This window comes from Psammomys obesus, unplaced genomic scaffold, assembly GCF_907164565.1.
Source record: "Psammomys obesus unplaced genomic scaffold, mPsaObe1.curated_primary_1811, whole genome shotgun sequence".
In the NCBI taxonomy this organism is placed as follows: domain Eukaryota; kingdom Metazoa; phylum Chordata; class Mammalia; order Rodentia; family Muridae; genus Psammomys; species Psammomys obesus.
In genome coordinates this window covers 32,704,491-32,717,450 of record NW_026585644.1, presented here as the reverse complement: position 1 = coordinate 32,717,450, position 12,960 = coordinate 32,704,491, and the positions used below count along the sequence as shown (strand labels likewise).

The 12,960-nt window shown below is 50.3% G+C and overlaps 1 protein-coding gene across 2 annotated transcripts in view; it reads right to left on the bottom strand.

The window, feature by feature from the left end:
* The window catches only part of Efr3b (EFR3 homolog B), a 75,389-nt gene extending 63,351 nt beyond the window's left edge, over positions 1 to 12,038 (bottom strand). The window contains exon 1 of one of the 2 annotated variants that reach the window (XM_055626238.1): positions 11,930 to 12,038. In XM_055626238.1, coding sequence (XP_055482213.1) covers positions 11,930 to 11,936 — 7 coding nt within the window. In that variant the 5' untranslated portion in view covers positions 11,937 to 12,038. Of the gene's footprint in view, positions 1 to 10,598; positions 10,651 to 11,929 lie in introns of those variants that run through there. The other variant, XM_055626240.1, reaches the window with a different exon arrangement.
* Between the last annotated feature and the right edge of the window lie 922 nt (positions 12,039 to 12,960).

Below are 12,960 nucleotides of genomic sequence, written 5' to 3'. Positions count from 1 at the left end.
TTTTGCAGCATGAGGGATTGAACACAGGCCCTCATATATCCTAAGTGAGCTGTACCATCCCTCCTTAGTCAAATCTCTTGTACATTTTAAAATCAAGGTCTTTAGTGTTTGTTGAGCTCCCTAGATTCCTTATAAATTCTGTAATTTGTTCTTTATATCACCTGCTGGGATCTTCTTCCATTGTCATTTCTTCTGTTTCATTGTTGGTAGTGTCCTTAGAGGCACAGTGTTTTGAATTTTGATATAGCCCAATTGGAAATGGTGTTTTCAAGCATCCATGAAGAAGATGGGTCAACGTGAGATAAAAAGCCAATTGTTGTTTTTTTTCCCGTAGCTATGCCAACAAGTTAAGCTGAGTGGCTTTGCACAAGACATCTAATTTCTCAGACCTTATTATCCTTGAAAGTGGAAAGAAGAAATGAAGAAAGGATCCCCCATCAAGCAGCATTTTGGATGAGACTTGAACGTATGTAAAGCAAGAATGGTGGCCCCAAGAACCTTGGCCTAGCATACCTGTCAGTCTGATGATCCTATTGATCAGGGCCCAGGACAGAGCCTGAGTGTAAAAGACCGTTAGTCCTTACTTGGCAGCCAGGAAACGGATGCCTAGCCACTCTACAGAAAGAACCTGAGCTGGCTGGTTCCCACTAAGATCCTTACATCCTCCCTACCACGCCGCCTGCCCCCTCCCGCCACCATCCCCTCCCTACCACCCTCCCTGGCTTTGGGAGCACGTGGGCCTCAGAAGCCTGGGTCAGGGGATAAAGCAGCCTTGCCAATCCCTTGGAAAGCTGTAAGAGCTTGGAAACCCTTCAAGACCATCCAGTCCAGCTCTTCCTATTTGCAGATGGTAAAAGCTAAAGCTGAGGGAGGTAGAGAATCCTGCCCAAATTCACACAGCAACAGAGCCGGAATCGGTTCTGATGGCCAACTCCCCGCCCCCACACACTCCAGAAATGTCCTTGATGAAGCAGAAGGACAGTGTGGCCGATGCCCGGCACCACCCACGCTTTTCCAGAACACTCAGCTCCATTCTCCAAGAGTGCTGTCTGGAGGAGACATTACTAGCAGTCCTGATGAGTAGCTTTCCGGACCGTCAGATGGCTTTCCTGTCTTCACCAGCTGCCCGGCTCAGGCCTGCTAGCCCGGCCACACATTCTCAGAGGTTCACTGTCAACGGAAGACCCAGTTATTACACATGCGCACTCCCCTGAACTCTCAGACTCAAGGGGCATAGGCCTGCGGTTTGTCAGGAACATTGAGGCCGGCGCTTCCGGGCACCGTGAAACACATTTACTGCCTTTGCTTCGCTCGAAGGGCCTTTCCATCTTTGTTTTGTGATGGACTATGCAAGCAATGGGAAGGGAAACCAGAAGTGAAGGTCCGCCCCTGCTTAGGCCACTGGACGACCTTTCTCTTTTGAAAAGAAAGGTTGTGGCATTAATGCTGAGCTGCTCAGACCCAAGAGTAAAGACCTGCAAATGTCTCGCTTCCCTGACCACATCTCTCAGGTAACCAAGGGCTGTTTCCCAAGACTGACACCTCAAAGGGGAAGAGGAAGCCAGATGATTATACGCTGGTCTGTCCTTCTGCGGAGTTATCACCAGTGTGGGGAAGCACAATTAGGACGGCGAATGTTGCTATCATTTCAGGATTGCCTCAGACCTCAGCGAGACTCCTAGCCCCTCATTATTCATTTCCTGGAATGCACTGGCTGGCTCATGGGCTGGTGGGCTGCCAGGCACATTCGTGTGTATGAATGATACATGTGACAGCTTTCAAGTTCAGCACACAAAGCCGGTGAGTTCTCACTGCAGGCCCCAGTTCTCTACCTGGGAAAACAGAACTAAATGATATAGACTGTGTGCTCTGTAGGGACTCAGGAGGCTCTGCTGCATAAAGAAATAAATGGCATTCACTGTGATGAAGACATAACCGAGAATAAAGGACGAAGCGTCCCGGGGGCACGAAGAAGGCCCGGTAGTACAGCTCTGGATTTCCCCGGCCTCCTCTTCTACGCTTCCATTCTAGAAGCTTCTCTCATGCTCGGGTCGTGAGAAGCTAGGATATGCTGGCTGGCATTCTGTCATTTTAAGAGATCTGAAGGCGAAGTCTATACAAGTGTTCTTGTAATTTAAGGGATAATCCTTCACACGAGTTATAAATGAAGAAAGCTGGGCCAGGCATGGTGGTGCATGCCTGAAATCTCCGTACCCAGGAAGCTTGGCAGTGGGTCAGCCTAGGCTACTACATCTCAAGACTCTGTCTCAAAAACATACAAATGACTGGAACTTAGAAACATGAACGAGGTGCCCAGAGTCCTGTGACCTGACAAGACTATTCAGTTGTCCCTTCCCTGATCCTAGCCAGGCCCATACAGGGCATGGGTACACAGTCTATGCATGGGCTCCATGTAGGACTCAGGCCTGCTCCACACTGCCTCTGAGGTAGCTCCAAGCCTACCTCTGAGGTAGCAGCGGCCAAATCCAGGCTGCTTAGACCTGAGGTTGGAGGACAAGGTCTAGTTCATAGGCAAATTCTCAGGGAAACAGAACCACCTCTTGTTCTAGAAGGTTCTCTGTCCAGGCCAAACACTGTTTTTTGTTTTGTTTTTTTAAAGCAGGGTATTCAATATAGGGCAGGCTGGCTTCCAACAGGCTATATATAACCTGTGATGATCTTGAACTCTTGGTCCTTCTGCCTCTGCCTTGAGTGTTGGCATGCGACCCCCAGATTAGGAGTCCTCTTTAAGGGTATTGCCATCCTAACACTCCATGACAGTCCTGGAGGTGCCAGCTGCACTGCTTTGTCTGTGTGCCTAGGTGCCTGCCTGTCTGCCTGTAAGACACATGTGCCCATGCTCTCTGTGACCACTGTGTATCTGTCTTTGTGGCTTTCTTACTTATTTAGAAGAACCTCCAGGTTCTTCCTCGAGCAAAACAATGATAGAGAGTATGCAGCAAGGCCAGACCCCATCCAAAAGTGTCTGTGGATGGCCTGGAGCCAGAGAACAGTGGCGTGTCCCTTTAGAAACCTCCCCTTCCGTATTCTCTGCTCTTCCCAGCTCACCAAGCCTGGGTCTGAGGGAGTATGAGCACCGCAAAGAAAGGCCTCTCTCCTCTGGAAGGTTCTAGTGGTCTGTGGTCAGTGTGATGGCAGCTGGGGTTGGAAAGCCGAAGTTCAACTCTCAGCCTTATCCCCCAAGGAGGTGGTTGTGGGCATAGAAAGTTCATTCAACTTTCTATGGCTCAGTTTCTTTCAGTTTGAAAACAGAAATGATGATCCCAATTTATAGAATTTAGGCAAGGATAAGTCAGTTAGCACCTAATGTCTCATTTTACAAGTCTCTCCCACTTCAGCATACTGCTGGCAGACCACTGGATCAAGTTCCAGCCACCTTGCTAAACAGTCTGTGTGCCATGTACTGAGCACATCCTTGTAAAACATGCAAAAATATAAAAGGGAATCTGTTACGTTTGTTTAGCATGCATGAAGTCGGAAGACAAGTATAGCGGAAGTTGGTCCTCTCCTTCCACCATGTGGGTCTTGGGAACTGAATTCAGTCTTACCTACTGAGCCATCTCCCTGGCTCCTTAAATCACAATCTTGGTACAAAAGACTTTTATATATTTTGTGTTCCCTGGGATACAATCTGTTCTATCACACATAGCTGGTATAGCACCAATAAATGATAGGTTCAAAACCATATCGACCAAATGAGAATCAAATGGTTAATACCCTTAATAAATATAACACTCACCGTCTTACAATTCACTGAAATGTAAACGCTTAAAAAATATAAAAGTGTTAGTAATAAATAGAAGTTAGCGGGTTAGGGAGATGGTTCGGTCAGTGAAGTGCTTGCTACGTGGGCATGAGGACCTGAGTGAGGAGTCCTGCACCCACATAGAAGCTGGGCACGGTAGGATGTGTCTGTACCCCCATTTCTAGGGAGGCAGAGATGGGAGGGGGAATCCCTCGAGGTCAATAGCAGGCAGCCTGGAGAAAGCAATGAACTTCTGATTCTGTGAGACCCTGTCTCAAAAAATAAGGCAAAAAGTGACAGAGGGAGCCAGTGTCAACCTCTGCCTTCTACACACTTACGTACGCACCCAACTGCCTACGTAGACTGTGCACCCAGAATGCAAGCTCAAGAGATATAAACAGAGCAGGTTAACCAAGATAAGAAACCGGGCCTCAGGGATGCGAAGCAGGTGCTCTATCCACCACGCCCTCAGCCCCAGCATTAACTGGAGCCCCTGGCTGGTCCCCAGTGTTTATTGCCTTTGAGGACGCCAGAAGGCAGGCACTCGGATAACTGCTAACAGGAGTGTTGCTTCCACAAACTGAAAACTTGACAATAGTAGCAAGTCTGTAAAATGTTTTATGCACACACTCATTCCTTGACTATAATCGAAAGGAAAACTTCCAGAGTTCAGAAAAAGCTTTGGGCACCAGGCATTTCTCCAGTCAGTGTACCATACCATAGCCTTTAAAAACCAGCCTAGGGCTGGGTAGCATTAGCCTGTAATCCCAGTGAGAGGATCTCTGAGGCCCACGGCAGCCTGCTCTACATAGTGAGTTCCAGGGCAGACACTCAGTTTAAAAAAAACTCTAGAGCTGCCAAAAAGGCTCAGTGGGGAAAGGCTTGACTCGACCAAGCCTGGTTGTCAAAGTTTGCTCCCTAGAAGCCACGTAAAAGTGGAAGGAGAGAACCAACTTTAAAAATGGCAGCTCTCTGGTATAGGGTAACTATAGATAATAATGATGATGATGATGATGATGATGATGATGATGATGATGATGATAGTGGACTATTTTTCAAATTTATTTTTATTATTTTCACCTATGTGTGTGAGTGCGCATGCTTGGGAGGTCAGAAGGGCGGTGGGTCCTCTGAAGCTGGGGTTACAGGCCAGGGGTTCTCAACCTTTCTAATGTTGTGGCCCTTTAACACAGTTCCTCATGTTGTGGTGACCCCGACTATAAAATTATTCTCATTGCTACTTCATAACTAATTTTGCTACTGTTATGATAGTAAACATCTGTGTTTTCCAATGGTCTAGGGTGACCCCTGTGAATGGGTTGTTTGATCCCAAAAGGGGTTGTGAACCACAGGTTGAGAACCAGCGTTGTAGGCAGTTGTGTGTCACCTGACGGGAGTGCTGGGATTTGAACTTCAGTTCTGGAAGTACAAGTGCTCTTAACCTCTGAACCATTTTTCCAGCCCCCAGTACATAGTTCTTAGCTAGATAACAGGATTTTGAACGTTTTCACCACAGGGGAATGACCTGTGAGGAACTAAATATGCTTAGTGTTGAACAGAATAATACATATGAACATATATGTAAATATCACATGGCTCCCCAGTATGCACATGAGTGTGCACACACACAGTGCTGGAATCTGCTACAGTTTAGGTCTGGAATGTTCCCCAAAGGCCCATAAATTGTAGGCCTATTGGAAGTGGTGCAGGCTCTGAGGCTGCCTGAGGGAAGAAGGTACAGGTTGAAGAGGCCTAGTTTCCCCCTGAGAAGACACTGGGACTCTGGCCCTGCCCACCTCCCTCTGTGTTCCCAGGCCACTACGGAGCTAGCAGCTTCCAGCTTCCACCTCGGTACCCTATCTCACTACAGACCCCAAAGCAGTGGGGCCAAACCGACCATAGCCTGAAACCTCTAAGACTGTGACTCAATAAACCTTTTCTCTTTTAAGATGATTTGTCACAGCAATCATGGAGAGCTAATTAAAACGAGACTGAATGCACGGGCGTCAGGCACGTCAAGTCTGTACTCAACCGCTGAGCTACATCAGCCCAGACCCATGCAAATATGTGGTTCAAGTAACAACTGGAGATTTTTCATTAATTTGAGGTTGGGGGAGGGTACGTACATGCCATGTGGGAAGAGACAGAAGAGCTGGCAATATTTGTTATTGCTAGTGCTATTTTCAGATTCTCTAGAAAGGTCATTATTAGTGGCAGTAAAAGAAAATAAAGGTCATTAAAAAAAAAACCTACTAAGCTTCTTTTGTTTGAATTGGGGAACATATAACCAGCACTGGTCTTAATCTACAAGGCATATGTTTTCATTTGCTTATTTAATTTTTTGCCTCTTTTCATAAATTTAAAGGCAAAGGGGGGTGGGGAAATGGCTCAGAGGGTAAAATGTATCTTGCCATGTGAATGGGAAGATTGAGTGCAAATCTCCCGAACCCACCTAAAGCCAGGCATGGCAGCACACATCTGTAGTTCCAGCGCTTTCAGGGTGAGATGGGAGTCAGAGATAGCATAGACCCTGGAAGCTCTCAGGCCAGCTAGCCTGGCATACAGTGGAGTGGCAAACAAGACAACGTGGGAGGCGAGAGCTCACATGTGAGGCTGTCCTCTGACCTCCACATACATGCCATGACATGCATGGATGTCCCCCCACATCATAAACATATGTTCATAGACACAAACAAAATAAAACCAAGAAGCTGTGGTGCCAGGTGTCATGGCACATGCCTTCAATCCCAGCGTGTGGGGGGCAGCGGCAGGCAGATCTCTGTGTGTTTGAGGCTAACCTGGTCTACAAATCGAGGCCAGGACATCTAGGGCTACACAGAGAAACCCTGTCTTGAAACACCAAAATAAAATAAAATTAAGAGGCTGTGGTGGTTTGAAGAGCTATGGCCCCCAGAGACTCATGTGTTTGAATGCTTGGTGCATAGGGAGTGGCAATATTAGGAGGTGTGGTCTTGTTGGAGGAAGTGTGTCACTGTGGAGGTGGGCTTGAGGTCTCACACATGCTCAAGCCACACCCAGCGACACACAGTCTCCTTCTGCTGCCAGTGGATCAGGATGTAGAACATCACATCTTCCTGCATGCTGCCATGCTTCCCGCTATGATGATAGTGGGCTAAACCTCTGAAGCTGTAAGCCAGCCCCAATTAAAGGTTTTCCTTTGTAAGAGTTGCTGTGGTCGTGGTGCCTCTTCACAGCAATAGAAACCCTAACTAAGACAGAGGCAGAGAAGAACCGAGGAAAGGGGGAAAATGGGAGCAACTCCTGTTCAAATTAATTTCTATAGAGAGGTGGGTGTTCTTTTTAGAGCATGTGAATATGAACGTGTGTGTATGTGTGCGCGCGTGTGCACACTAAGAAAAGCTCTGGTTCAAGGTTACCTGAGGGGACCAGCTGGGGTAGGGGGTCATTGGTGCTCTTTCACTATCGATGCTCAAGAGTAACAAACACAGCAGAGATACAGAAAGAAATTAAAAAGAAAAAGAAAACAAAAATAAAGAACAAAGGATTTGGGCAGGTGGCAAAATTATAGCAGTCATGTAAACTAACACAGAAACCAGAAGCTTTGGTGGGGTTTAGTCAGTAGTTAATTCTTTTGTTTTTTGTTTTTTGGGACAGGGTTTTGCTTTGTAGCCCTGGCTGTTCTTGAACTCAGAGATCCACCTGCTTTCTGCCTTCTGAGTGCTGGGATTAAAGTCATGTAGCACCACTGCTCTGCTCATAGTTGGTTCTTTAGGGTTTTTGTTTGTTTTGTAGTGTAGTAGAGTGCTGGGGGTCAAACCTTAGGCTCTACCACTGGGCTAATCCCAAACCCAAAAGACAGGTCTGAATGGGCAGCAGTAAAGGGATGACTCTTCCCCCCTGCTCTCTTCCCCAGATCTTCTCTGAGGTGATATTAACTTTCGGTCTTTAATTGATATGAAAGAACAGCACTGCAACAGCCTGAAATCACTGAACTGTGAGCAGCAAGAGACGGAAAACAGGTTCTGCCCACAGGGCCTCTTCCGAAGGAGAATAAAGAATGGAGATACAGGGAAGGGCAGGCCACACAGCTGAAGCCATGCATGGTGCCAGGAGCAGCAGGAGGCTCAAGGTTTGGAGGGAGGGTGACTGTGTGTGAGTATGTGTGAGAGAGGGAAAGTGTGTGTGTGCCTGTGTGCATGAGAAAGAGACAGACAGAAAAAGACAGAGGAAACAGAGAGGCAGACAAAGACAGAGAGAGAGAGAGACAGGCAGGCAAGCAGGCAGATTTCTACAAAGGTGAGTCTTTGCACCTCAAGGAGAGTCAGCCTGGCCCTGCAGTTTCTCTGCCCCATTTACAACAGCATGTACAGAATATATTGACTGCACTGAGCAGTTTCAAAAGCTGGATACCAAAGCTCTCCCCACAGTGAACATTCTCTGTCATAAAGCAGAGAGGGAGGCACCAGCTGAGGATACAGAGGAATCACCTAGAGCAGCTTTGGCTTCAGTGGGACCAGCATGGCCAAACCACAGTGTGGGGGGGAAATTCCCATGGCCAGCTGCCCTTGTCTCTAGAGGCGCTCTTCTCAGGAAGCAGCGACCTCAGTGAGGAAGTGGAACACTCATGGCTTTGGCCCTGGTGACAGGAATAGGTTAAATCCTGATTATAGAATCCCAACCAAAAGAAAGCAGGATCCACCTTTGCAGAGAACTTGTCTGGTGGCTCACCCTGCCTAGGACCAAGTACTTTTCTTCTCCATGACTGTTGTCAATCCACATTCAGAGATACAATCAAGACTTTGGGTCAGATGGAGGAAGCACACATCTTTAAAACCCTCTTTCAAAAACAAACAAGCAAACAAAAAAGACTATAGGAAGTAATTGTGTCCCTTTGGAGAGCCATTTAATAAAGTAACCGACAGCTGGGTACTGTGGCGCACATGTGTGATCCTAGCACTCAGGGAGGCAGAGGCAGGAGGATCTCTGTGAGTTCAAGGCCAGCCTGGTCTTCAAAGTGAGTTCAGGACAGCAAGGGCTACACAGAGAAATCCTGTCTTAAAAAACAAAAACAAAGAAAGAAAGAAAGAAAGGAAGGAAGAAAGGAAGAAAGAAAGAAAGAAAGAAAGAAAGAAAGAAAGAAAGAAAGAAAGAAAGACTGTGGTTTAGAGCTGAGTGAATGATAGTAGTAGCCTAGACAGGTCAAAAAAACAGCTCCGGTTGAGTGTGGTTTCACAGGCCTGTAATCCCACCACTCCAGAGGCAAAGGTGGGAGTATGAAGAGGAGTCCAAGGCTAACTTGGGATGTATAATATGACCCTTGTCTTAAAAAAGAAGGAAGAGGGGAGCTGTTTGGTGGGTCATAGTTAGCAAGGTCAAGGTGACATGGCTGTTTCGGCTGTGGTGAGAGGAGACTTAAACAGGCATGTTCAGGAGCTGGCAGAGAAGAGAAGCAAGAGGCTCCGAGAAAGGCTCAGGCTCTTCTGTGTCAGTGTAGACCCTCTTACCATTGCTGGATTTCTGAAGGGCACATCAGACCAGGGAGGCAGGTGGGTAGTTCACCATTTATAGAGAAGTGGAAACCAGAGACCTGACCCACTTGCCTCAGGCCACAGAGCTGTGAATGGCTCTTGGGTTGGGATGCACTGATCCCAGGCCTAGGATCCCACTGTGCCCTCCAGGAAAGACAAGAGGGCAAAGGAAGGAGGCAGGCTGAGTGTGGAGGACAATGGTAAGGTGGGGACGGACAAGAAGGAAACTGAGATCTGTCTGGAGTGGCAAGGGGTGAGGACACAGTGTGAGGACAGGACACAGTTCAAGGGTCTGAACACATAATAGAGTGAATCACCAAGGTGGGAGGTCAAAGGTCACCTTTATCCACGGCTCGTAGGCAGCTTCTGGTTCTATATGTCCTTACTATCGGTTCATAAAATGCCTGGTGGCATCTTACGATATGCATTCACCTGAGACATTAGGGAAAGGGGAACAAGGGGCCAGCACTAAGCCAAGAGGCCTGATGTCACCTCACCTTATCCTACCCATATCATCTGGACAGGACACTTCAAAAATTAGGTGAAAGAACAATGGGTAGGAAGTCCATAATGCCATGCACCTCTCAGTTCTCTATTGACATCGTTCACCTTCTCTCTTCTTTAGTCTCTCCCCATGTCGATAGCCTCTTCCTGTATAGTCCTGCTAACCCAGAACTCTCCCCGGAGCCCAGGCTGTCCTCTTCTCTCATCCCTGTTCACCACTGACTTCTAGAGAAAAGGTGAACAGCTCTAGAGGCCTCTTTCATCTCACCAAGGCAGGACCACACTAAGACGCAGGCAGGCAAGCCTCCAGAGACCAGGCTTTGCCAGGGGCCAGCTCCCACCCAGCACTAATGTGACCTCCCTGTGCCGTAGGCAACTCCCCAGGAGTCCTTCATCATAGTCTTTCTATGAATCACCCAGGTTAGCCCCGGCTCTGTTGGCATCTGGGGAAATGAAAACATTATTAAAGAGAACTGAAATTCTGTGGTGCGTCTGAAAATAGCACGCAGTTAGGCCGGCTCCCCAGTTCATCCTTCTGTTGGAGCCAGCAATTCCAGCAGGAGCAGACCAGGAACCCCTCCCCACCCCAATTCTCAGACACCCTCAGTAAGTTATTACATCATCTACTAACGTGGTGACCCAGGGCTGCTAATTCTGGCCCATACTGATGGGCCTGTCCTAACTCCTTCCCTGCTGCAGGTGCCCCTGCAGTCACCTGCTTTTGTCAAGTGATCTGCAGCTTCAGGCTGCTCCCTCTGCAGAAGAGAAGGGGGGGGGGGCAGACAGACAGAATAAAAGAGGTATATGGCTCTTTTTACCTCCCCGACAGGCAAAGCAAAGTCCAGTCACCTTCCTTCAGGGTCCTCACTGAGGTCGTCTCCCCTCCCCCACTCGGTCCACCCAAGAGAAGGAAGAGTCGCCGATGTCTCTACAGGAATCACAGCGTGGCTGTGCAGTCAACTGGCCAGGGAAGGAGATGCCACACGCAAAAGTTGAATCTCCGTCTTCTAAATGGGGGGGGGGGGGGGGGGGGCCGCCGACTGCTGAGCCTTTTCAGCACGCTGTCAGCTCCCTCTGTGCCAGCAAACTTCGTGACTCATGGGCTGCTCGCAGAGGCAGCCAGCAGCCTCAGAGGTGGGTTAAATTGGGAACACTCTTCCAGATCGCTCACCGCTCAGGTGCAGCCCGAGCCCCCACCCCGCACTAGGAGAGGGAGAACACGGCTTCAATTCCCACGCCGACCCCAGAAGAACTACCAGAGACCTGGGCTCTAACAGACCGTGTCCATAGGGATACGCGCACACGTGCACCCTTGGTAGGTTCTGCAAGGAAGCCCATTCCTAGACTTGGTCCAGATTGCCAGCGCTCCACTCTTACACGATCTGCAAAGTGGGACCCAAGGAGCGCTTTCCTCGTCCACACTGCCTGCAGAAGCCAGAGGGATTCTTGGTAAATAAGCAAGCAGAGCCGTCTTGGAACTGTCACACATCCGTGGGGGCGGTGGCTCCTGAACTGGGAGAGACCCTCTCCCCTTCAGCCCTCCGCAGGGCCAGTCTGGAAACTGGGGAGCCTGCATACCACAAGCAGCCGAGTGAGGCAGAGGCCAAGTCCACCCAGCTCGGAGAGATGAACCTCCAGCGCCAGCTCGCTCCCCAGCTCCTGCGCTGCCAGCTCCGCCTCCCACATCCAAAGAGCCCGGCATCAGGCTGGCAAAGAGCAGCTACCCTCTACCCCTGGACCAGTTTCGCGCATCAAACTCCCGAGCATAAGCCTCTTTGTTAATTCTGCAATTACTGTCACACGATCACCTCCGCCAACACTCTTTGTCAGTTCAGCTCCAGAGACACTCGCTTTTCCCAAAGCCGGTGCCTCTCCATCATTAGAGTCTCTACCCGGCGACGGACCACCGCCCCTAGCGCCAGCACACACCGGCCCGAAGGATCTCAGGGGATCAGATAGTCCCCCGGCCGGAGGCATCTTTGTCCTCTCGGCACAGACGCGCGCTCACGGGCGGCTGAAACAGCCCAGCCTGGCACCAAGTCGGCGCTCTCGCTTTTGGCCGTGGTCCGCTCCGGAGGGGGTTTGGGGGGACAAAGGTCCACGTCCTGGAAGTTTGCGGGCCCCAGCCGGGGCGCCGAGCCATCCTTACCGTACATCTCCGCGGGGAGCGCGCCTCCCGAGAGGCCGGCGTCGCCGCGTCGCTGGCAGCTAGTCCCGGCCGCGCCTGCCTTTCATTCACAGCCCGGCGGGCTCGGGCGGCTGCGGGCGGAGACCCGGGCGCGGCGGGAGCAGCCGACGGGGGCCGGCGGCGGGCGGGACGCCACCCGCCCATTCAGCGCCGAGGCTGGCCGCCGCCTCCCGCTCCCGTCCGCAGGCGAGGCGGCGCGCAGGGGGCGGAGCTGTGTCCCGCCACACCCCTTCCCCTTGGCCACAGGCCGGCGGCCTTAGGAGCCCCGCCTCCATCCTAGCCCACTCCCCTCCCCAGCCTGGGGCCAGCCTTTTGCCAACCTGACGCCCCAGCGGGGAGCCTGGGTTCTGGTTGCCGCAATCACCCGGTGGATCCTCCATCTGAATTCCAGGTCCCGGCCCAACCCTACGCGGGTCGCTTATGTATCGTCCAAACTGATGACCGGCCCTCCGCTCCAACCCACCCCTCTCCCTCTCCAGAGGTGAGCAGGGCAGCTGAAGCTGCAGGTGCACCCCTCCTCCAGCTCTATTCAGGCTGCTGAGACCAAGCCAGGGGCGCGAAGGAGCAGAAATTGAACCGTAACCTTCTTCTTTCCGTGGGTCTCCAAACTCTAGATGCTGGCTACCTGGGCCAGGTATGCAGGAAATACAGTGCACTCTCAGCCCCCAAGGGCTCTGGAAGTCGCCTGGGTTTTCCTCTCCAGATTTATTTGTGTAGTTATCAAGCCCAGAGCTGATTTGAATTCCGTCTCTTCCACCCGACCTGACTGGGTGAGACGCAGACACGAAAGGGCAGAAACCTCAGGCCAACGCCCCAAGCCCTGGAGATCTCTGCCTTCTCTTTCCCGGGCCTTTCTCTCTCTGTTTCTTGATTTTTCCTCTTGCCTCTTGGTGGAGGCAATGACCTTCATTTTGTTTTGTTTTGTTTTGTTTTTTTGAGACACAGCTTCTCTGCGTATTAGCATTCGCTGCCTTGCACCTCGATATGTAGAC